Source organism: Strongyloides ratti (assembly GCF_001040885.1).
Source record: "Strongyloides ratti genome assembly S_ratti_ED321, chromosome : 1".
Taxonomy (NCBI): domain Eukaryota; kingdom Metazoa; phylum Nematoda; class Chromadorea; order Rhabditida; family Strongyloididae; genus Strongyloides; species Strongyloides ratti.
In genome coordinates, this window is record NC_037307.1 from 6,739,651 (window position 1) to 6,764,771 (window position 25,121).

Genomic DNA, 25,121 nt, shown 5'->3' on the forward strand with positions numbered 1-25,121 from the left:
GAAAATTTTTAAATTAAAAAGTACAATAATATGAAAGTGATTTTATTATTATTTATATAATTGTAATAAATGATATGGATAGTTTATGTACTGATAAGAGTCAGTACATTATAATAAAACAGTTGAGACATAACGTATCAAGCCTACCAACATAAGCCTGCATCTTTTTGCGCATGCATAAAAATTGAGGGCAATCATATATATATATATATATGTGAGTCCTACTCATATCTTCTAAAACTCCATTTAACTTTACTATCATCAAAATTTGTAGTTATTGAATTATTTATAAATTCTTAATCTTCATCAAGCATATATATTGTTGGTTCTTTAAATCATATACTCTATATTTTAATAAACATACAACTTTGATCTCGTAACATAAAACTATAATATTTACTATTTCAATTCCCCTCTAACAATTTATTTTTCAGATGCACATTTAACATAAAATTTAATAAGAACAATATATATCCAGATTAAAGCTGTTAATTGTATAGAATCTTAAAGTGCTCTTCTTTTATTACACACAATTTTTTTTTTTTAAAAGAAATATATTTTATTTTATAATTCTGTTTCTTATAAATAAATTGATAATTTTAGTTTTTACTTTGATTTATCAATTAATAATCCCCTTCAAAATTTTATTATTAATTTGATTAAAATGACTAATACAACTGGTGAGGAACACTCAAAGAGGTAAGAAATTTTTTATTTTCAAAAAATATCATAGGATAAATTTTTATTAATATTTTTAGAGTATCCTTTGGAGGGGAAGAACAAGTGAAAATGATAATATATGATGAAATTCCTATTGAAGAATCTACTTTTACAAAAACAGCGTTTACTAGGTATGCATATTTTTATATACATTTTTGATATTTAATATATATCTTAGTTTACTTTTACAAATTTTTTTTTTTCTACTCTATTCTTAATTCTAATTTTATAACAAAAATTATTTCTTCTCAAATTTCTTATATACTTTTATTGATGAGTAAAACATCTAAAATTTGATTGAATGGATAACTTTATCTTTTAAAAATTTATCTTAATTATTATCATAAAAGTTAAAACTACTACTTACTTTTAAATATAAATATATATATATATATATATATATAATTTAGTAACTAATTTTATATATCATAGAGTATAAACTATCCATATATTGAAATATTTAAATGAATAAAACATAAAATATATAATAATATATACAAAAAAAATAATATAAAAATGGCATTAAACTTAATAATTATGATATTTGACCTTACAAAAAAAAAAAAGATATGTCTATAGTATTTTTATATTAAAGTTAGTTTTAGTTCACACTCACTAACACATTCTATCACATATTGTTCATTTTTATTAACTATTCAATATTTTTATTTTATTTATAATAATAATACAATTTATTCTATTAAATATTAAAATAATACTAATTTTTTATATAAATTATAAAAAAAAAATTTAAATATTATATTTTCATTACTTATGATAACTTTTTTTTAAAAACTTAATTATTTATTAAAAATAACTATAAAAAAAAGAAAAAGTTATATATGCTTATATTTTATTTTTTATTCATAAAAAAAAAATAAAATGTTTATAATAATAAATTTCTTGTGAGTCATATTTTGTTATAATTTTTCATATTATAATAAACTATCTTTTGTTAGTTTTTTTTTTTTCTAGAAAAATGATAATTCAAATTAAAACTATATTACCAACCCCATAAATATTTATATATATTAAAATAGAAATTTTATTTCACTTTTTTATACAATAAAAGTGAATATTTATAATTGACAGCTTGTTATATGTTGATAGTTTTTTAAAACTTAAACATTCTTTTATTCTTACCAATTATTGACTATAGAAAGAAATTTATATTAAATACAATTTAAATTCCCACATGTTTTGTCCTCTAAACAAATAGTAGTAATAGAGTACAAAGGAGTGTTATATATGATGAGAAATATAAGTATTACACAACTATATATATTTACAGCATTATATATTTATACACATTTATAATACAAAAATTTTTATGTTATTTTATAATAAAAAAAAATATATATATATAAATGTTTTTTCAGTTTTTTTTTTCCCTTTATTTTTATAGATATTTTTTTCTTATCTTAATGAAATTTGTATATATTTTATAAATTTGTTAGTTTTTATTCTTTAATATATTGTAAATAATCATTAGTCTAAATGACTTCATTTAGTATATCACTATATTATTCCTGAAAGCATTTTTGTTAATTTAGAACAATTATTTACTCTATTAGCCATTGGTTACTCTAACTATATTCATATGCTAGAGATATAAACATTTATACAAAGAATATAAAGTATCCATAAATCGAATATCAAGATAAATAATAAATTTAAAGTATACATAAAATGAGATGGCATTATATATATAATAATATTATTTATTTAAATTTACAAAAGACATATTATAATATTTTTATATAACATATATCAATTAATTTTATTTTATCCTCAATTTCTTATTCATTTTTATTAGTATTTAGAAATATTTATTTTTGTTTTATCATTATAATAATACAATTTATTTTTAATTAATAATAATTATTATTAATCTATTAATATGTATTAGTAAAGTTTATTTTATTTTTACTATTAAATTTTACTTTTTTTTATATACTTATTATCAAAAAAAATCCCAGACACTTTATAGTACAAAAAAATATATAATTTTTCAAAAATAAACAAAATCTGGACATTATGTTTTCTAGAGAACATAGATATTTAATTATCCAAAATTTATGTATTTATAATGTCTAGGAGTTAGTATTTATCATATAGTAGTTATCTAGATATTATAAACATTTTGTCCTCTGTGTAACTATCAATGTATTAGCTTGTATATTAAATTTAGTTAGCTTTATCTTTCATGCCCTCTAACATAGAAAATATAAAGATTTTAACGAAGAGACAAATGTCCACTATGTTTTGTTATTTTCTGTTATTTCACCATATGGTTTGAAGGGATTCAATGAATAGAAAAAGAAAAAGCAAACAAACCTTATAATTTGTGTTTTACTACAAATGACACGCATCTTTAATTATATATCCTCATATAAAACCAGCTAATTTTTTTTATTTTAGCAGTGATGCTCCACCATCAAAAGTTACTGTAACGACTGAAGAATCTGAATTTCCTAGACCAATTTCTCCACCTACTCTAATAGAAGAACCTACTTTTATTCCACATTCACCACCACTTCCATCTCTTGCAAAGTAAGTATATAAAAATATTAATAATATATAATTTAATATTTAAATTTTTATTTTTTTTTTTTTTAGAAAAATGGCTTCTGAAACTGAAAATCCATTTAGGCCGCAAGATCAATTATACCACGAAGTAGATCCAATTGTTGAACAATATAAAACTAAACCTTATCCAAAATCTCCAACTATTTCACCTACATCAACACCATCTAAAAAATCTAAAGTACCAGAAGAGGAGGAAGCATTATTAAAAGAAAGTAAAAAAAATGAACTACAGGCTAATTCAATTGGTGATCATCACCAGACAACATCAAATACAAATATTTCCCTTGCACCAAGAAAAGAAATTTCAGATACAGAGGATGTTGTTGATTTACCACCTCCAAGCAAAGTAGAACTAATACATTTAGAAAAAAAATCAAAATGTTGTTGTACTTTGCAATAAACCGAAATCTTTCTACAAACAAAAAAAATAAACAGACTAACTAATTTTATAAATCTTTCCTATAAATTTTCACCTTTGACTGAAACGGGACTAGAAAGTTAAAGGAGAGATACTAATTATAAAAATTACTACTACTACTATTACGAAAATTGAAAATATTGTTGTGCTTTTCTTACACACATTGTCAATGATGTTATTTTAATCCTTGAATTTAGCTTATTTATTATTAGAACTGTTTATCAACAGGCTTTTTTTACTAAATAATAATTTAGAGATTTTTTTTTTTGACAATTTCTTTTTATATTTTTTTTTTCTTGTTCAACAATTTATGCTTGGCTTAATAAAAATTATCTTTAATTTTTTCTACACTTTTTTTTTCTGTTAATAGAAAATTAATCATATAAGATTTATTGCGGAAGAATGAATAAATTATATAAATGATATCGTAAAAAAAAAGAAGTAAAATATATATGTCATGTATTTATATATAAATAAGAAAATTTTTATAAAATTATATACCAAAAATGGAATGGCATTTAACACAATAATATTATAATTTAACATTACAAAAGGAGTATTATAATATTTCTATTAGTACAATTAGTTTAAGTTTACTATTACTTTTTTTTAACTTTATTTTTCTAACTGGTATTAAGGATCTTTTATTTTATTTATCATTTTACTAATGTAATTTTCTAATAATTTCGGATCTTTTTTAGAGTCACGGATGTACTGAATTAAAAAAATTAAAATAGTACTTACAAAGTTTTAAACAATTTAATTAAATGTATAGTAAATGCAACATTTGATAATTGATAAAAAGTAAAAAAAGTTTTAATAAAAATTTTTTATTATATTCAAATTTTAAAAAAAGAAAAATTTTGCATAAATAACCAAAATTATCATATTAAAAATTTAAAAGCAAATTTTAAAATAAAATTAAAAAAGTTGATAATAGATTTTTAATAAAATTTTAATTAAAAAATAAATTTTAAAATTGCTTAACTTTTATTTATTATATTTGTTTAAAAAATATATTTAATCATTTTTGTATTTTTAAAAAAAACATACATATTTTTAATATTCAAATTTTCAAAAAGAAATTTTACTACATCAGTGACTTTAAAATTATGCCATAATTTCTATTTAAAATTATTACATATTTAAAAGTTTTTTTTTGTGATCTCAAATTTTTATGATTTCAAGATTTAAAAAAATAAACTAACTAAAAAAAAATTTTTGCCATTTAATTAATAATTTTATCACTTGAGAGGTACTTTTTCCACATTCGTTTGGAGATTATAATAAAATATTATGACCATTATTTTTAAAATATTGATAAGTTCTAATTATAATGAATAAAATTATTATTGATCCTATAATAGAATCAAAAACTCCAGATCAATTGTGGGATGAAATTTATTCAAAAGAAAGAATTGTAAAAAAAGTTAATTTTACTTGTGGATTAAATCCTAAATCACATGATTGTATACGAGTTGTATGTATATCAGATACACATAATAAACTTTCTGATATCAGTTCATGTATACCTCCTGGAGATATTCTAATACATGCTGGAGATTTTACAAATTTTGGAAGTATTGAAGAAATAAAAAAATTTAATAATGATTTGGCAAATCTTCCACATACTTATAAAATAGTAATTGCTGGTAATCATGAATTAGGATTTGAGGATAATGAAGATGAAAGTTTAAGAGAAGAAATTTATATAAATAAAGGCACAAAAAAAGGATATAAAGAATTAGATAATTGTATATATATTCAAGATAAACTTATTGAGGTAAGTTATATTTTTTTATAGAAATATTTTTTCAAATTGTGTTATACATTCATAAATAGCTTTTCTTTCACAACTATTAATATCATAATCTGTATAAACTAATGCATCAATTTTTCCTCCCGGTAATTCATCATTTATTTTATTTTTATCTATAATAGTAATACCTTCTTCCACCATATTTTTATTTTTATAATTTTTATGATTAAAAAATAAGACATCATCCATTGGATTTTTCATAAGTCCTTTTCCACCATGAATTATTCTAATTTTTATGAATAATTTATCTTCATCAAACTCTTTGTGACAATTTTCGATTATCCATTTTTTAATAAATTCCTCATCCATATCTTTTAAATTTTTTCCTTTTAAAGTATAAATTCTTTTAGGGATATGTCTTTCTTTAAGTTTTTCAAGAATTTCTTTACTTTTTTGTAATCTTTCATCAGGATAAAATTCAATTAAAGCATTTACAACATTCTCTGTAACTGAACTATACACCTCCCAATCTTTAAATATAGTACTAAGTTTTAAAATTTCACCATTTTTTGTTTTAAATTCTAAATATTTATCAGCTTCTATCCATGCTTTTAATAGTACATGTTCATAACTTAGGCACGTCTTATGATAATATAAAATTTGAAATAAAAATTTTCTCGTCTCAAAGACAGCATTAATACAATTTTTAATTTTTAAAGCATAACCAATTCTAGTGTATCCTAATTTTGAATCATATACAACTCTTGAATAATCAATTATTCTTTGTAATACATCCTTAAATTATAATAATAAAAAAAATTTATAAATATATATTAAAAACTTACTACATCAAATTGACTACCTTTAATATTACAAAAAAATGTATCTCTTAAAAAATAATCAAATTTATCAACATCAATTCCTGTATGTACATTTGATACAACATCATATAAAAATGATTTTTCTTTACCTCTTCCTTTTGGTATCCATTTACCATCAACCATAAAAGGTACTTTAGGATTAATACATTCATAAATAAATATATAATCTTTTTCATCTAAAACTTTATCAAATTCATTTTTTATATGAGGATAATTTTTAAAAATCATTTTTAATAATTCAACACTTGCTTTTTCATGGGTAAAACCACTATTTTTGTTAACTGCATTCAAAAATGGTCCATCATATGTATGACTACAGGGACCATGTCCAATGTCATGGCAAAGTGCAGCTATACTAACACAAAGTAAATCTTTTTCATCGATTAACAAATAAGGCTGTACTTTTGAAAGTTTTTTTAATACACGTAATGATAAGAAGTATGTTCCAAGTAAATGACTTTTTCTGGAATGTTCAGCACATGGATAAACTACTTTTGCCATTCCAGTTTGTTGAATATTTCTAACTCTATCAAAATATTTTGTATCAATTATTAAATTTGCATAATAACTTATTGGAATAAACCCATGTATTGAATCATCAATAGATCTTTCTTCTAATAAATGTATTTGAGACATCTAAAATAAAGATAATTCTTAAAAGTTAAGCTGTTATATAATTTATAAATAGTAGAAACATAGTAGTATATATTTATTTAAAGCTTTTAAATGTAAATTTCATTAAATATATAATAGATAAACATTATAGAAATGTTTATTATTGATAAAGTTATAATATTGGAATTTTTACTTTATTAATAATAAAAATAAGAACAAATACATTAAGAATAAATAAGTTAAATAATAATAATATATATAAGCTTTTATATTTTTATAATATATATTATATTAAAATGTTTTTAAATGGAAATATTAATTATTATGTTTAAATATTTATAATAAAAGTTTAATCACAAATAAATATAACAATAAAATATTTATATTAAACAATTATTTTTATTATAAAAGATAATAATTTTTTTAAAAAAAAAATACATCATTAATATATTTATATATTATTATAACATACTAAAAGCATTAAATATTTTAGATACTTGGCATTAAAATATATGGCACTTCCTGGCATCCCTTACCAGGATACTCCTTCTCTGTACCAAGAGGAAGAAAGATAGCTGAGAAGTGGTCAATGATACCAGACAATATTGATATTCTAATAACACATACACCACCTTTGGGTCATAATGATATTTTCAGAGATGGAACAAAATGGGGTTGTGGAGATTTATTAAATGCAATTGAAAAAAGAATTAAACCAAAAGTACATGTTTTTGGACATGTTCATGAAAATAATGGTATAACAAGTAATGATGAAACATATTTTATCAATGCTAGTATATGTTCACATAAATTAGAATGTAAAAATAAGTCAATTGTTTTTGATTGGAATATAAAAGAACATAATGTATGTCAAAAACATGTTGAATACAAATCACAGGAATGATGTTGTACTATCTATAAGTGTAGTTTTATAATTTAAAATTATATATATTGTGAAATTTTATAGCCTTTATAGATAAAAGTTATTTGAATAGATAGATGTCTTAGCACTTTATATGAAAAGAAGAAATGTTATGTTAAATATTTCTTTACTTTTTAACATTTATTCTATGCATATAAGTATTTTAGTAAACCATCACACAAAAATAGAAATAATTCACTTTTTCCAACTTATAAAATCTTTTTTATTTTAAGGATCATTGTTCATTTAGTTATAAAAAAAATTATAGTTGAATCAACAAAATAATTTTTTAGAAAATATTTTTGAAAATTAATAAAAATAAATTGTTTAAATAATATGAAAATTTTCCCATTAAATATTTATATACAAAAGATTCAGATAATAAATTCTTAAACATGTTTAAAATTTAAATACTGTTTTTATCTTATCACTTTATAAGTTATGATACTAAAATTAAAGTTATTTATAAAAATATCTTGTTCAGCACTGTATATTTTCAAAGCTTATAGTTTTTTTTTTTGATTTTTGATTTTATTAGAAATATGTGCTTAAAGATTTGAGACAAATTTTTATTCTCTAATCTTTTATATGGTGTTCTACAAACTGTTCATTATCATTTTATCAAATTATATGGAACGTATTTTTACTTTAAGAATATTATTAATTGTATTCTAAAAAGTGTCTGTTAGAAAAATTTTTAAAAACAATTAAATGATAAAACATTTATATAATTATTTATCTTTATTTAGCTGTAATATAGTTTTATTATTATTAAAAAAAAAAGTAGATAAAAATAAATCCCAATATTAGAGAAAAAAAAAGTCATCAAATAACTAGAATATAAAAGGATAAGAATCTGAAAGAATCCCCATCATTTTTAGTTGTAGAAATTTAATTGCTTTAATTGTATATTTCTAAAGAAATATTATTTTTTTAAATTTTTATTGTGTTATTTAATATATTGTTTTGGTTTTAAAAAAAAATCAAAGTTGTAGCTTTAGGGTAATTAAATAATTATTTGTTATATTGTAATTCTCTTATATAGGTAAAACTTCAATAATAATATTTTACCAAATGAATCTTTTCTTTTTATAGAAATAATAAATCTTTACAATATGTAATGTTGTTCTTTTTTCATGATTCACCTATCATGTTATTTATATTTTTAAAAAAATCTATTTATTTATTTTTTATAATTTATAATAGTTTTACGGATTATGTAAAATTCTCTTATAATCTCAAAGACTTTGTTACAAAAGATTGATGTTTACTTTTTTACTGGTTTCAGGAGAAAAAAGTAACCTCAAAGTTGCTTTAAATAAATTGTTTTTTTTTTTTATTTTTTGTGTATAAAATATATTGTTTTGTTCAGAGAATAAATGTTTGCAATTGGATTAGGTATAATTCTGCTTATTTTAAATTTTAATAATGTTATTTTATTTTTCATAAATACTTTCATATCATCTATTTATTTATATATGATAGAATTAATATAAAATTTAAAATGATATCACATTATTTATTAAAAAAAAAAACCCTGGATGAAATTATTCTATTTATAATTGTAAAACACGCAAAATATTAACATAAGCTATTTTTAATATAAAAATTTCTAGTGATCATAAAAAAATTAATATTAAAATATGGTGGGATGGAAATTGATTTTTATAGGACAATTTATCCTTTAACCGAGAAGAGAAAATAAGCTTTTTATTTCTCTGTGCATTGATGCTTAGTATTGAGTAGAATGTTTTTAATAACTTTTATATCTTTAGTTTTATAAACAAAAATATTTTGATTTTCTCCAAGATTTGTTGGTTATTATATTTTAAACTAACTAAATTGAAATTTATCATAGTATTGACAAAAAAAAATAATAATTGATTACTAAATTAATTTTGACTTTTTTTACTATTATTTTTAAAAAGGTAAAGATAAATTTTATATATAATTTAATATGTTAACTCTATAAATTTTTAAAACAAATATACAATTTAATAGAACTTTTACGTCATTAATGTAATAAATTTGAAATATCTATAGAAAAAAAAAACAAATAAGCACTTTATTTCTGTTCATTTTTTAAACTATCGTTAATTTTAATAAACATTAGAAAAAATAGTCATGTCAAATTTATATTTTTCTTTTAGATAAAAATATTTGTATTTTTAAAACAAATTCTTTCATTTAAATAAAACTATCAAAATAACAATTTTTAATGTTATTAAACTATGTTATTTTTTACTCATTAATAATATATTTAAATAAAAATTACATTTTATCGTGAACAACAAAGTTGTTTATATAGAAAAATTTTATTAGAAATTATTAGTGAATGGAATTTTTTTTTTTTACAATAAAATATGTTAACCAAATACAATAATTTAAAAAAAATATATATATTGTTAGGTGAGAATGTAATGTTCTTTTATTTTAAAGAACAAATATTATAAAATATATATCGTGAGTATTCTTCTAAAGTTAAATTTAAAAAAAAAAAACTAACAAAAAAGTTTTTATACAATGGTGTTATAAATATATATTATTGTTGTTAAAAATTCATAAAAAAATACCCTTTTCTTTTTGAAAGAATTTAGAGCATGCAACAAATATTTCCATTGTAACACGTATTCTTTCTTTTTTTTTTTTGAAAACTTTTAATCAATAAAAAGTTTGTTGCTATATACTTAATTTTATCATTATTCCTTTTTTTTATTTTTGCGCAACAAGTATATTATATAACTTAATTTTCCATAATATATATCTGAAAGATAACTTTAATAACATTAATTAATTTTTCAATATTTACTTGTAGTATATAAGATATATATATTATTTATAGTTTTTTTTTTCTCTAGAAATTCTAGTAGTTGTTTTGTTAAAATTTTTTATATAACACTTTTTGATAATATTAAAATCTTGATATAAACAATAAAAAGAATAGATATAAAATTGCCTAATCTTAAATAAAATTATAAAATAAAAAAGTAATTATATAATTTATAAAATTGTTTTACTTCTATTATATATTTAATTTAATTCAAAATTTAAAATTTTGTTAAGAAATGTAAACTATCCCTTATTTTAAATTATTATATTTCATTGTGAATGTAAATTAACTAAAAATTCTCAACATTTAAAAAATTTTCTTTGTACAGAGAACAAAATTGATTAATAATTTTAAGTTTAAAAAAACTTTTACTAAGTAAGGTTAGCATTATATAATAGTTAGGAAGTAGAGACAAATACTAAAATCAAATTTTATTTTATTATTAAGATAAAAATATATTGATAAAAGTATAGAAAGATAACATACAATATTTAATAAATGTTCCAATATATTTTAATATTTAGAAATTGTCATATTTTGAACTATATATAATTTTTGCATATTTTTTTTTAATAGAGAACAAAAATTTGAATTGATAATGTTGTAAATATTCATAAAATTGTTTTTTAAATAAAATTAAAAATTATAGCAGTTAATAATTTGTTTTAGATAACAACATACATAGGTTATACTCTAATTAAGTATATTTAATCATTGTATATTTAATTACATTTCCATTGCCAAATTTTTTCTTTTTTTTTATTTTTATTTAGTGTAATTAGTTTATTTATGTTGCCTCCTTTTTTGTAATCACTTTTATAATTAGAAACATGACAACCTTAATTTAAAAATATTTTTTATGTTAAATTTTTAAATATATACATTGAAAAAAATAAATAGAAATTTTTTTTTAAAAAAAAAGCATACTTTATACAGGAAAATATTTAATAATTTTTTTACTTTCTCACATATAAACCTCTTTCCAACTTCCTCGTAAGTGTAGGTACATATAACACCAATTAAAAAGTAGGATATAAAACGCATTTTAAAATTTGTTCCTGTATTAGAGATTTATATTAAATTATAATATATATTAAGTGGTAATATTAATATTTTTAATTTAGTACATAATTCATTTTTTTTAAATGCTTTTGCATTTTGTTCAAATAATTATTTTTTAGTTCAATAAATATATACGTGTATCAAATGTACAATTGTATTATTTATTAATATAGTATTTTGATTTCTAAATGTTTTAACAAGGCTATATTAAAAATAGTGTTTTGTTGCTAAGGGGGTTTTTTATATAGTGAAATAAAAAATAGGATAGTGTAGTTTACCTTTCTCTTGCAACACCTCCACACAATTTAGCTGGTAGATTTTTTTATTATTCAAATTTTTTTTAAAGGATGTGTACTTTACTACAATTGAAATAGCCTCCAAAAATTACAGCTAATGGTTGTGAATGCAAGCCGATTGTGACCTATCTTTTAATACATGACCTCGAATAATTTGTTTTATTTTGTTAATGTATATAGATGATAGATACACAATGAACATATTCGAAAATATATTGAATGTATTTTTTCATTCATTCTTTTTCAATCAATTCTTTTTGTTTTACATATTACTTCCACATAGATATATTTATAAAAATTTTTTTTTTTTTTAGAGTTTTTAACTATGGTTAGAGATAGAGTTAATAGTGAAGGATCAGGTGGTTCTGATAAAGATATAAGTTCAAGACGTTCTGCTTCAAGATCACCAAGACGTTCTATGAGTCATTCACCAGATGCCAGATCCAATAGTGGTTCTCCAAAAAGGTAAGTTAAAGAAAGATTTTAATTTATAATATTTGTTTTTTTATTATAGAAATGGCCATAGTCCGGATAAAAACAGATCAGAAAGTCGTTCTCCTAGAAGACGTACCAGGTCAAAAAGTAGAAGTCGCTCTGCTTCAAGATCACCTCCTAGAAAATCAGGTCGCGGATACAAGGAACGTGAACCTGCTGAACCTTCCCGTTGCATCGGTGTTTTCGGAATGTCAACCCGTACTAAGGATGAAGATTTGGAAAGTGTTTTCAGTAAATTTGGTGCTATTGAGAAGGTTACTGTAGTTAAGGATAGTCCAACAGGTTGTTCTAGAGGATATGGTTTTATTTATTTTAAAGATATTGAAGATGCCATCAAGGCGAAAAATGAAATGAATGGTCAGGAAATTGATGGAAGAAATGTTCGAGTTGATTATTCAGTAACAAAAGGTCCTCATGATCCAACTCCAGGAGTGTACAAAGGAAATAAGCCAAGCAGAAGGGATTATAGAGATAGACGTTATTCACCAAGACGATATGGCGGTGGTCGTCGTTCTAGATCTCCCAGATATAGTGATCGTCGTGATCGTTATGATAGAGATTATAGAAGAGACGACTATGATAGATATGATCGTAGAGAAGACCGTAGGGGACGTTACGATGATGATAGACGTCACAGACGTTCCCCACGTTATGATCGTGATCGTCGTGGATCACCTTACCGTCGTTGATTATTTCTTCCTGTTGCGCGGATCTCAAAGAATAAGCTTGTGTTTTTGTTAAGATGCTGAGATTGTGTGGTTGTTGGAAGTACACACAACAAACTGACTCCATCATCACTTATATTAATTTCTTTAAATTTTTGTATTACTTTTTAGTTTCCATTTACTTTTAAATTTTCAAGTTTATTTTTTAATATTTGAAGATCGATTATTTGGCTTACTAATCATTTTTAAGAATGGAAAAAAAAAGAGAGAAGGCGCATCATCATTTACTAATTCATTAACTGTATTGAATAAAGAATACTGAAGATTACTTTTTTTTTGAAGATTAATTTTTTGAAGGCATTTTTTTTTTTGAAGATTCAAATTTTTAATTAAGTTGAAAAAAGATCATTATTTTTTAATTATTAGATATCCTGAGTAAACGTAAGTTGACGTAGAATGACAAAATCAATTGTATGATAGCAAAATTTATTTATCGTCTGGTCAAACAGGACTTAAAAAAAAAACAGTATTTCAAAAATTAATAACGATACATTATTGTTTGCAGTACTGTCATATCAATTATGATTATGTGAATTATCTCATTCAATTAATTTATATATTTGTTTATTTTAAGTGGTAAGTATAAATTGTGTATAAAAAAAAGGAGTATTGTGAAACTTGTTGCGTAATAATATACAAGATTGTTAGTTTTTCTGTAACATAAACTTCTCACTTACAAGTAATCAAATTAAGAGTTTAAAGTATAGGATACATAAAAACAATACATATGGTTAATCAAAAAAAAAGTATAATTGATAGACTGGGTAATTTAAATATCATAAAAAACAAAATGAATATAGTATGAGTTGCAAATTATTTTCACTTTCTAAAAATATTTTCGTACAATTTGTTCAATCAAACCACCAATGTTTAAAGGTATCATGGGTTTTTTTTTATTTTTCCGTTAAAGTATGACTCATTTTTCTTCAATTATTTATTGCCTAAATCTAATATGTCATGTGGAAGTTCATGTATAAATGGTTAAAGGAATGTTTTATCATTTTCTATTACGTTTATTAAACCACTTTGAAGATCATAATGAATAATTGAATATGAAAATTTTCTAGGCATAATATTTCGTATGTCGTATTTTTCGTTTTTATTTTAATCAAATAGATTTTTCATTGTATTACTTCATTCAGATTTATATTGTGAAAGTGCTTGTTTTAAAATATATAATGATACAAGGTCTCCAATTTCTTCTGTTAATTATTTGATATCAATCATAGTATGATTAAATTAATCATTGTTTCTTTTAAATGTTTTAATAATTATGTAAATTAGTTTTTTGTCTTACAATATTGTAAATTATCCTTTTCTTCATATTTTTATCTTATCATATACATCTTCATTAAATTCATATATATACATATATAACATTATTTGTGTAATGTTATGTAGTGAAAATAAAATAATGATCCTAATGTATACCATTGAAAGGTACCACAGACATATATGTCTAAAATATATCAAATTAATTTTATATGGGAAAAAATTGTGACGTCACATACCTATATCTCAATTGATACAACACATTTTTTATTAAAATATTTACTATCTATACACCTTTTACAATTTTCAAGGGTTTTTTTTTTCTAGTTTTTTTATATTCTGAAAAATAAAAAAAAAAGTTTTATGAAAATAATTGTTGATTAAGATTGATTGAAAACATTTCAAAAGTATATTAAATTTATTTACATTTTTATAATTATACATATATTTTTAACACCAGAGGCATTTATTAATTATATCTTAATTGGCTAATATAAAAATTTAAAGAAAAAAAAAACTTTTCTATATTTGAAAAATAATTAGTAAGAGGTAAACGAAGTGCATTCCATTGAAATAATTTATGTAATTAGTTGAATAATTAAATATGTCTTTTAATGATTGTAAGCAATTCATATATTTTTTTATTTTAAAAGTTGTAACATTTTCTTAATGCTTATGTAAATAAATAATTGTAAAATTAATTTGGAAATAGTATTTAGTACATTTTCAGTTCTTTAGTGTCTTTTTTTTATAATTATTCCATTAAAAGAAAATATTTTAATGTTTATACATACTGTAATTTAAAAAACAAAGAAATTTGATAAAAAAGTTTTTTTTTTCTAATTACTAAATTGAGGATTTATTCTTGTTTTTTTTTTAAATTTATTTTAAAAGGAAACTCATTTTGAGTTGTCTAAGAAATTCCAAATAAGTAATAGTTTTATGGAATTTGACCTTGGATTGATATCTATAAATTTTTTATTATGTGAAACATTTTAAATAATATAAAAATTATAGTTTAAAAAAACAACTATATTAAAAAGACTTTCTAAATATTTAAATATAATATAAAGTAGACATTAAAAATAAATGAAATATTATGAATCTATTAAAAAAAAAAATTTCTTTTAATGACTAATAATAAATATTAAAATAAAAGAAAGAATGTTGATTAAAGTAATAATTGCAATACCCGTGAAGGTATTACAATGAATTTGGTGGGTCATGTAGTATTTGAAAGTTGTAGTATATGTGATATGACAACTATTTTAGTCTCTCCATAAACATACTAATATTCTGGTATTTAAAAAGTAATCTATTTTAGGAATGGAAAAAATTTTTTGTTTGTGTAAACTAAATTACTTATCAATAAATGAATGGGTCATGTAGAAAAACCATCATAAAGGAATGTTGCCAACAATAATATATAGTAAGTGAATAATATTTTTTAACAAGTAATCTTTAATCAGCTGGTTTTAACAAGTAATAAATTCTATTAATGGAATGTGAAAATAAAAACAAAATATGAATGTATATAGCGGTTGATCAAAAACAAAAAAATTTTTACACAAAATAAAAAAAATAAATTTTTTTTTATTTATCAAATCTTAGATTAATATTAAAAGAATGTATGTTGATATTATAATTAATTTAGATAAAATTGTATAGTTTTTAATGTTTTGAATTTTTATAATTGTTTGTCTATATATTAATTATATAAAATAAAATGTACCTATTTGTATTTTAACATCCGGAGTAATAAATTTAACAATAATTGTAAATGAAAAACAATTAAATAACTGCTACAGAATCAACAAGTTTCAATCATATTCAAAATTCATTTGAAAAAAAAAACTTGAATTTTTCATCTTTTTCATTGGTCAATTTTATTTCATATTTTTTAATTATGTCTAACAAAAATTTAGTAAACATAGCGACGTATCAAATGTTATTTTGCGGTATATTTTAAAATGCTTAATATTTAAAAAATTTATCTTAAAATTTGAAGGTTGTATTATAATTCAGGTACTTATATAAAATATTTTAAATAACAATCATTTTTAATAATATTTTATTTATAATATATAAAAAGAAATTGGAGGAAAATACCAAAGAGGTAGAAAAAAAAAAAAATCTTTTTAGAATTTATTATTATAAAGATATTTAAGAAAAAATGTATATCATGTTTATATGTTTGCCAAATTAGCTATAATAAAAATTTTGGTCGTTAGGCGGTCGTTCTGATATAGGCAAGGGGTGTATCCTAAAAATCAACTTTTATAAAGAAAAATTTATATCAACAAATTACTTAAACCTGCAGTCTATCATTTGTGTCACCTCCCTCATTGTTCCTTCACATAACGGACGTGTATTTTATATTTTCGCTCAAAAATGTAAAACTGATCCATATTATAATTTTATTACATATATTTTAGATCTCTTTAAGTTTTCAACCCATATATTACGATAAATGACGAAAGTACTATCGACTATCTTATTTTGTACCTTTTTTGCTATAGTTTTTTCTACAACTGAATGGTTCGGTGATTTAAGAGCACAATATAATCCATTACCTGCTGGAGAAGAACCATTCTATGATGTGATGTATGATGATACTGGTAGGTAAAAAAAGTTTATTTTTTATATATTGTCTTTTTTTTATAGTATGTCCACAAGGATTAAAATCTAAAGCAATTCCAGAATATGTATATTTTGGAGCAATGGTAGCATCATTTTCAACAAATGATAAAAATGATTGCTTACAATCATGTATTACTAATACCAAATGTAAAGCAGTCAACTTTTTTGAACCCATTAAAAGAAAAGATAAAGGTTTTTGTGAACTTCTTTCTGAAAACCAATACGATAATCCACGATTATTACGATCATTTAAAAAAGCTACATATTATGAAAATGTAGCATGCCGTTACACAACTGACAATAATTTATCAGGAATTTCAAAAGCCAAAGGTAGGCCTAAAGGAATCTACAAAGAAAGCAAAATGTAACTTATTAATGCTTCCATCTTTTTTTTTTCCTAATCTAATATATATCTATCACTAAAAGATAGCGCTAAATATTTAAAACAAATTAATGCATGCAAAATTATACATATTTCTAAACTTTTATTGCGCAAATTACGCTTAAAAAACGCCGTCAGAAATTGTAAAATTTATATATATATATAAAAATATATACATATAATAATGTATGTATCGTTAAGATGTATATCATTTCTTTAAACAACATTTTTCATTGAATAATAATTTCATTTAGTATTATTACCAAAAATAATTATAGACTTGCAACTGTTATGTAAATATTTATTAAAAATTAAAATATCACAAGTTATAAATATGGTTGCTTTTTGCTTTTGTAAATTAAAACTTATGATATAAATTAATTAATATAATTTTAGCCGTTATTCCGGTTTTTCGAAATGATAAAAGAAAACATGAATCTATTATGAATGCAATAAATCCAAAAGATAGTAGAGAATATTCCTTATCAATGTTAAAAAAAATTGCAGACAAAATTCATGAATTCAATTCACGTTTCCGTTCTTAATAATTGCCACATACGTTTTAGTATGATGGCTGCGGGTCTTAGAACAATTTAAACTATTTTTCTCAAAATGTATCATTTTTTTTTTCTACCTAATTAAAGTATCTATTAACATTTTCATTTTAACATTTTGAATGTTAAAACTTTATAATATTAAATTTTTGTACATATAATATTTCTTTTTTTTTGTGTATTTCTTATAGAAATAAAATAGTATTTTTATCAATTTTACTTTTTAAATATATATATATATATATATTTATATATTTCATAAATATTCTTTTCAAATTCTATTATAACAACTTTCTCATTATGCTATTTCTCTTTTAATGTTCAATTTTTATTTCTATCAATTACATAATCTTCATCTGTTCTAAATTTACCCTTACTTTCTATTGATCTTAAAAACATTGTAATTTAATCTATTGCATTAGTTGTTTTTTTTTAACAATCATCTCCGCAATCGTTTGATCTTTTTTTTTTCAAAAACAGAGTTTACGGTACCACAATTATTTATTTTTGTTGTTCTATTTCTGTTTATAACAGGTAATATATTTCCTGTTTTTTCCTTTATTTTAAAAACCGTCATTTTTTTGTGAATCCTCTTTTATCATACATTCTTCTTCTATTTTTTTTTAATTTTCCCACCAACATATTATCTTCTCTTAATTGAATTTTCAAAAGATTTTCCATTTATTTTATTTTTACCATCAATTTTAAATTCTTTTTTAAAATTATTTCCTTCAAATAGTTTGTGTTAAAGTAGTTATTTAAATTATTCCAGTGTCAGAGTTAACCTCAAATTTATCATATTTTATCAAACAATTTTTTCAATATCATTTCCTTTCATTTGTCTAACATTATTTAATAATATAAGTAAAAATAATAATCATATTCCTTATTTGGCAACAAAATAAAAATTGTGTTAGGAAAAAACAGAATAGAATATTTTATAGATTTTATCTTTAAATCAAAGAAAATAAAATTTAATGATAATAAAAAAAATAAGCATTATTTTATAAACAAAATTAAAAAATAAAATAATATTATTTATAAATTAATGATAAAATTAATGAGAATTTTTTAAAATAACATTGGTATAATGATTAATAAAATATGTCTTTTGAGTATCACTAAAGAGTGAATAAAAAAAAATATGTATGAGTTAAAATTAACCGTACCATAAAAGTATTATAATATATATTTTGTATACTTAAATAATAACATTATCATTATATATAATGCCATTTTATTTTTTTTAAATATTTTATGTATATAAATATATGCTTTATTTATCTTGATACTCAATATACATAGATATTTTATTCTTTATGATGTGACCAAAATTTTTATTCCACATTTTTAAATATTTTTTTTATTTTTTAAATTTATGAGATTAATATTAAATTTTAATCAAAAAGTATAATTTATTGTAATGGTGCATGGAGTGTTTCAATTGCTTATTTTCATGTTTTATAATTGAAATCTTGGATGTCCAAGTTTCGAAGCACAGTATTTGAGCTATGATGTAAACATAATGAGCCTGATCTATTTGATGTGAATTCCGCTTCTGAGCTCTTTTTTTATTTTTAACTCATTAAATATGAATTGACACTATTTCCCTCTATTTTATTTTATTTCATATATATATAATATTATTTTTTTTTATATATATTTCTTTATAATTCATATCAACTAATACAACTTATACAACTTTTATATTTATTTTACAGAAGTTTTTTTTATTTATATTTACACCCACCCCCTTTTAAATTAAATTTATGCTTTCTTTAAATTTTTTTAGTCACTAATCATATAAAATATTATTTAGAAATGCCTTTTTTTAAATTTTCTTTTTGACACAGAAAAAAAGTTTTAAATATTTAAATGCGTTTTTAACATATGTTAGCATCATTATGTTTTTATGTCTATTATATATATTATACGATATCATATATCAGTATTTATATTAGAATGTACTAAAAATTTTGTTTAATTTAAAAAGTTGGATAGAAAATGTTCTATTAGTTTATCAAAATGATCAACAAACCCAAGTGAAGTGAAACATTTATCTATGTTAGAATAAGTTTAGACGTCATCTTATAGTTTTATATTTTTAATAAATATTTAAAAATTTTTACAAATGAATTTAAAGTATAACTAACTGAGGGTGTAATAAAATATTTATTTTTAATTGCTCTTATCTTACCATTTTCTCTCAAATTTTTAAGTATCTATAATCATTAATGATAATAATATATATTAAAAATTCTTTATCACTGGTCATCTCATTTTTATTCTTAATTTATTGTCATAGGCAACTTACTCTTAATTATTATAGTTTTTGAAATTAAATATAGTGGGTGTATATATTAAACAAGTTATTCTTAAGCTTATATCACTACATATGACAAAATTGTTATATAATGTTATAACATTTTGTTATTATTTGTTTAAAAATATTAAAACTTTGCAATTATCAATGTAATAGTTTATAGAAAAAAATACTACAATATGATATTAACTTTAACCTATTATTAATCGGTTTTCATATATATACATATTAAAAATGACTTTTTAAAAGCAATTTTTCTATTTTATTTTTCTACTGTATAGTAAAATATATTTTAGTATAAAAAAAAAATATTAAAATAACAAAAAGTAATGTGAATTTTCTTTAGTGCTTTTAAATACATAATAATGGACTAAGATATTTTCTATTTTTATGTATATATTTGTCATACCAAACTATTACAATAATAGTGTCTACATATTTTATTTTGAGAAATATATTTTTCTATACGATTTATTTCTTCATAAAATTTCATTTGAAATTTGTTCCCTTATTTTTATTGTACTATTATTTATTATAAAAGTATTAAACTTTGTTTCCATTGAAGGTGCATTTTACCAGATTTCATAAATAATTCCTTATAAGATCAAATATTTCTTATGACTTATTTTGATTTAAACTTAAAATTGTTTGTTTTTTTATTTGCCAACAAAAATAATATATAATAAAACTACCTTTAAAATAATTTTGACTAGTCATTTTTAATTATTCTAAGATTTATTACATTTTTTTTGATAGTCAAATAATATAAATAAAATTTTTTTTTCAAACATTATTTTTATTTTTATGTTTTTCATAGTTTAATATACTATCACTATTTTTTTATTTTTTTTTTTGATTAATAATGTATATATATATTTTTTTTTGTTTTTTACTATAATATTTAATTAAATAAATTTATCAATATTTATTTTGTTTTAGAAAAACAAAATTTATTATGCCTTACTCTGTTGATTGTATATCTACTGGTACAACAGGAACTGAAGATGACTCAGAAAAAAATACTAATACTGAAACTGAAACTGAAAAAGATTCTGGCTTTCATTCATTAATATGTTTAAGGAAATTTATTTCAAATATTGTTAGTCCTAATGATAAAGTTTATAAAGAGCATGAAATTGATGCTGAGATAAAAAAATTGTTTATTAAAACAGATAAAATTAATCCATTATTACAAGAATCATTATTTGAAAATGTTCCACCATTTATTTGTTTTTATTCTAAAGGTAATAAAGTAGTAAAACCTTGTAAAAAAATAAGTAATCATTTACATTGGTGTCAAAATGCATTATTACCAATTGTAATGAAAAAGACACTTGCTTTATCACATTTTAAAATTGTACCTGAAGAAGAGGATTGGATAGGGTATTGGGGTCGACATTGGAAATCTCCAAAATATAAAACTTTAAAACCATTTCAAAAGATGAATCATTTTCCAGGAGCATTTCATTTTGGTAGAAAAGATAGACTTTGGATGCATCTAAAAGAAATGATGGATAGGCAAATAAATAATGATTTTTTTATAATGCCTTTTTCATATATTCTTCCAAAAGATTTTGAAAATGCTAAAAAATATCTTGAGGAAAATGAAAATCATAGGTTAATTTTAAAACCACCAGCCTCTGCCAGGGGATCTGGTATAACATTAACAGCAAATATTTCTCAAATATCAGGAGAAACACCACTAGTTGCCCAACAATATTTAGAAAAACCTCTTCTTATAAATGGTGCAAAATTTGATTTAAGATTTTATATTTATGTGCCTTCATTTGATCCATTAAGAATATATTTTTATGATGATGGTTTAGTTAGATTTGCATCTTTACCCTATTCTAATTGTCCAAGTACAATGGATAATAAATATGTTTATTTGACAAATTATTCTATCAATAAAAATGCACAATCAGAAGGACATACAAATGAGCCTGTACCTAAATGGGATATGGCTACTTTTTGGAATTATTTAGATAAAATGTATGGAAAAGAAATAAGAAAACTTGTTAAACAAAAAATTAAAGATGTTGCCGCAAAAGCAGTTATTGCTTGTGAAAGTTATATTAGAAGTCATGCTGAGAAACATTCTACATTTTTATTTAATTGTCATGAGCTATTTGGAATGGATATAATTTTAGATGAAAATTTTGAACCATGGTTATTAGAAATGAACATATCACCTTCACTTCATTCTGGTACACAGTTAGATCGTGAAGTTAAAGGACCATTAGCAAAAGATGTTATGAATATGAGTTGTATTAATTTACCACCTTCTAATGATATTCCTCAACAATATACAATAAATTATGGAATTAAAAATTATAAACTATTTTTTAGTGAAGAACATTTACAAAAACAAGAATATTATGAAAAAAAATATGAGAATGGTGGAGAGAGTTGTTCTGATGTGTTAGAGGATTTAACGGATGCAGATGTACGAATGTTAATTGCTTTTGAAGATGAATATTTTAGACGTGGGAATTTTGAATTAATATATCCAAATGGAAAAAAGACAGAAGAATTACTATCGTACACACTTAATACAATTTATTCCAACATCTTACTTCATGAATGGGTTTGTGTAAATCATCCTGATCATGAAACTGGAATTCGCCGTTTAAATAAACTTTGCGAAGTCAATTATCATTATCCATGTTTTTCTTCAACATCATCTCAAATTACAAACAGTGATGAAGAGGAAGAAGATATAGAAGATGATGAAAAAGATAATTATGAATCTCAAGAATCCACAATTCCTAAAAATGTTTAATTATTTGTATATAATTGAAGAAATTTTTTTGCTCCATATTTTTTCATTTTTTTTTAATAAACTTTTTAATAAATATATTTATTATATACATTTTATTTATATAATATATTTAGTATCGACAAATTGATACAGTACCATCTTCTGATTTTTTTAAAATGATACAGTTTATATTAGAATAAATAGCTATATCCAATGAAGGGCATTTTGTATGAAATATTTCATTTACCTAAAAAAAAATAAATTAAATAATTTAATTAATATAAAAATAACAAACCATTGTTGTAGTTAATTCTAAACCATAGTAACATCTAAATGAATCTTGAAGAGCTTCAATTGTATAAAATATATCTTTTTCCATACAAGAAAAGAGAGAACATTTAAAATCCAATGGAGTAATTAAGTCAGTTGAAGATGAAATATTATATAATGAATTATAACCACTAGAAATTGATTGCATATATTGATTAACAAAAGACCGTTCTTCAAATGGATCTATTTCATTTTCAAAGTTGTAGTCTTCAAGTAATCCTAATGAACTTATAGATGCAAATACATTCTTATTTTGTAATACATGATCAATATTATTTGAAGATGTTTTAGGTGATAGGAAAGTATTATTATTATCCATCATCTCCGTATTAATAAAAACATCATCATCTTTTTGTTCATACATATTATTAGAATACAAAATATTTTCATAGGAAGAAATTGAATTATTAATTGTAGAAACATTTTGATTTTGTTTATAATTTTCTTTAGTACTATTACGATCTACATCTTCTACATGACGAATTACACTTTCTCTACTACGATTGATTTTTATTTTAAGAGGAAATTTATATTTATCAAGTTCAATAATTTGAAGCATATTTTTATCTTCCATACATTTAAGATATTGCTTAAGAATTCCTTTGTTTCCTTTAATTGTTGCCCAATAATTTAAACTGACATTATTGTGTTTACAGTATGATGGAATAGAATCAACATTAATAATATCAATATTTTTGTGAAGAAGTATATGAAAAAGTTGCTCCATAAATAAAGTATTCAATTTTCTATTAAATTCTAGTGGCTGTTTTTCATTTTTTTTTGGTTTAGAATCACTATTTATAACACTAAATTCAATTGGATTACCACCTTTATATTTTCTAGCTCTTAAATAACCTTTTTTTATCATCCTATCAATATGGTAACTCCAATGTTTTCCATTTGGACTTGACTTTGTCATATAGTCCCAATAATTAATTGGTATAGAACATTTACTATAAATGTTAAGCATTAAGAAATAAAAATAAAATACTTACTCACAGACATCAGGTAAATTTCGAACATTAAAATCTACTCTACCATCTTCTTTCATGGCATGAAGTAATTTACTTTCAAATACATCATCAGAATCAGGACGATATTCATATACACGTCCCATTGTAGAAAAATATTCTGAAAGAAAAAATTTTTATAATAATAACTGATATCTAAAATGTGTTAATAAAATACAAAAAATTGTTATATAAAAAAGGTATTTTTCAATGATTACAAAATTAGGTATCATAGATCAAAACGCTTTTTTACTCTTAAAACTTGGTTAGTGTATTGAGAGATGAATTAAAATAGTTTATAAAGAAAAAACAACTAAAGATCATAAACAAATGATACTTTTATGGTGATGATCATATAAATCTTAAAGACGATTCAAAGACAATATAATTTTAAAATAAAAAAAAAGACCTTTGTATTATTTATAGTTGGATGGTATACATTAACATGATATGCAAAAATGTCACATATTTAAATATATCTATTCGTGAGAAAAAACAATTTTACCCTTTGGGATGTCATTCTGTGAAAATAGGAAT

The 25,121-nt window shown here is 21.2% G+C and overlaps 9 protein-coding genes across 9 annotated transcripts; 6 read left to right on the forward strand and 3 right to left on the reverse strand.

Annotated features, from left to right (window-relative positions):
• Positions 1–664: 664 nt before the first annotated feature.
• On the forward strand, positions 665–3,709 carry SRAE_1000212100 (Hypothetical protein; the record flags this gene model as incomplete). Its single annotated transcript, XM_024649160.1, has 4 exons — positions 665–699; positions 759–851; positions 3,142–3,273; positions 3,340–3,709. The coding sequence occupies 4 exons, from the start codon at positions 665–667 to the stop codon at positions 3,707–3,709; spliced, it is 630 nt and encodes a 209-aa protein (XP_024503065.1).
• Positions 3,710–5,063: 1,354 nt separating this feature from the next.
• SRAE_1000212200 (Calcineurin-like phosphoesterase domain, apaH type-containing protein) lies at positions 5,064–5,531 on the forward strand (the record flags this gene model as incomplete). Its single annotated transcript, XM_024649161.1, has 1 exon — positions 5,064–5,531. One exon carries the CDS (start codon positions 5,064–5,066, stop codon positions 5,529–5,531), a length of 468 nt encoding a protein of 155 aa, XP_024503066.1.
• A 20-nt stretch (positions 5,532–5,551) lies between these two features.
• SRAE_1000212300 (Deoxynucleoside triphosphate triphosphohydrolase SAMHD1) lies at positions 5,552–7,003 on the reverse strand (the record flags this gene model as incomplete). The annotated part of the gene is made up of 3 exons (XM_024649162.1): positions 5,552–5,583; positions 5,675–6,281; positions 6,332–7,003. 3 exons carry the CDS (start codon positions 7,001–7,003, stop codon positions 5,552–5,554), a joined length of 1,311 nt encoding a protein of 436 aa, XP_024503067.1.
• Positions 7,004–7,135: 132 nt separating this feature from the next.
• Positions 7,136–7,886, forward strand: SRAE_1000212400 (Hypothetical protein; the record flags this gene model as incomplete). The annotated part of the gene is made up of 2 exons (XM_024649164.1): positions 7,136–7,153; positions 7,476–7,886. The coding sequence occupies 2 exons, from the start codon at positions 7,136–7,138 to the stop codon at positions 7,884–7,886; spliced, it is 429 nt and encodes a 142-aa protein (XP_024503068.1).
• A 1,397-nt stretch (positions 7,887–9,283) lies between these two features.
• SRAE_1000212500 (Transformer-2 sex-determining protein) lies at positions 9,284–13,276 on the forward strand (the record flags this gene model as incomplete). Its single annotated transcript, XM_024649165.1, has 3 exons — positions 9,284–9,302; positions 12,407–12,557; positions 12,607–13,276. 3 exons carry the CDS (start codon positions 9,284–9,286, stop codon positions 13,274–13,276), a joined length of 840 nt encoding a protein of 279 aa, XP_024503069.1.
• Positions 13,277–14,191: 915 nt separating this feature from the next.
• SRAE_1000212550 (Hypothetical protein) lies at positions 14,192–14,383 on the reverse strand (the record flags this gene model as incomplete). Its single annotated transcript, XM_024649166.1, has 2 exons — positions 14,192–14,236; positions 14,324–14,383. 2 exons carry the CDS (start codon positions 14,381–14,383, stop codon positions 14,192–14,194), a joined length of 105 nt encoding a protein of 34 aa, XP_024503070.1.
• Positions 14,384–17,054: 2,671 nt separating this feature from the next.
• SRAE_1000212600 (PAN-1 domain and Apple-like domain-containing protein) lies at positions 17,055–18,151 on the forward strand (the record flags this gene model as incomplete). Its single annotated transcript, XM_024649167.1, has 3 exons — positions 17,055–17,202; positions 17,249–17,554; positions 18,003–18,151. The coding sequence occupies 3 exons, from the start codon at positions 17,055–17,057 to the stop codon at positions 18,149–18,151; spliced, it is 603 nt and encodes a 200-aa protein (XP_024503071.1).
• Positions 18,152–21,438: 3,287 nt separating this feature from the next.
• Positions 21,439–23,265, forward strand: SRAE_1000212700 (Tubulin polyglutamylase TTLL4; the record flags this gene model as incomplete). The annotated part of the gene is made up of 1 exon (XM_024649168.1): positions 21,439–23,265. The coding sequence occupies one exon, from the start codon at positions 21,439–21,441 to the stop codon at positions 23,263–23,265; it is 1,827 nt and encodes a 608-aa protein (XP_024503072.1).
• A 109-nt stretch (positions 23,266–23,374) lies between these two features.
• SRAE_1000212800 (Hypothetical protein) lies at positions 23,375–24,691 on the reverse strand (the record flags this gene model as incomplete). Its single annotated transcript, XM_024649169.1, has 3 exons — positions 23,375–23,491; positions 23,540–24,527; positions 24,570–24,691. The coding sequence occupies 3 exons, from the start codon at positions 24,689–24,691 to the stop codon at positions 23,375–23,377; spliced, it is 1,227 nt and encodes a 408-aa protein (XP_024503073.1).
• Between the last annotated feature and the right edge of the window lie 430 nt (positions 24,692–25,121).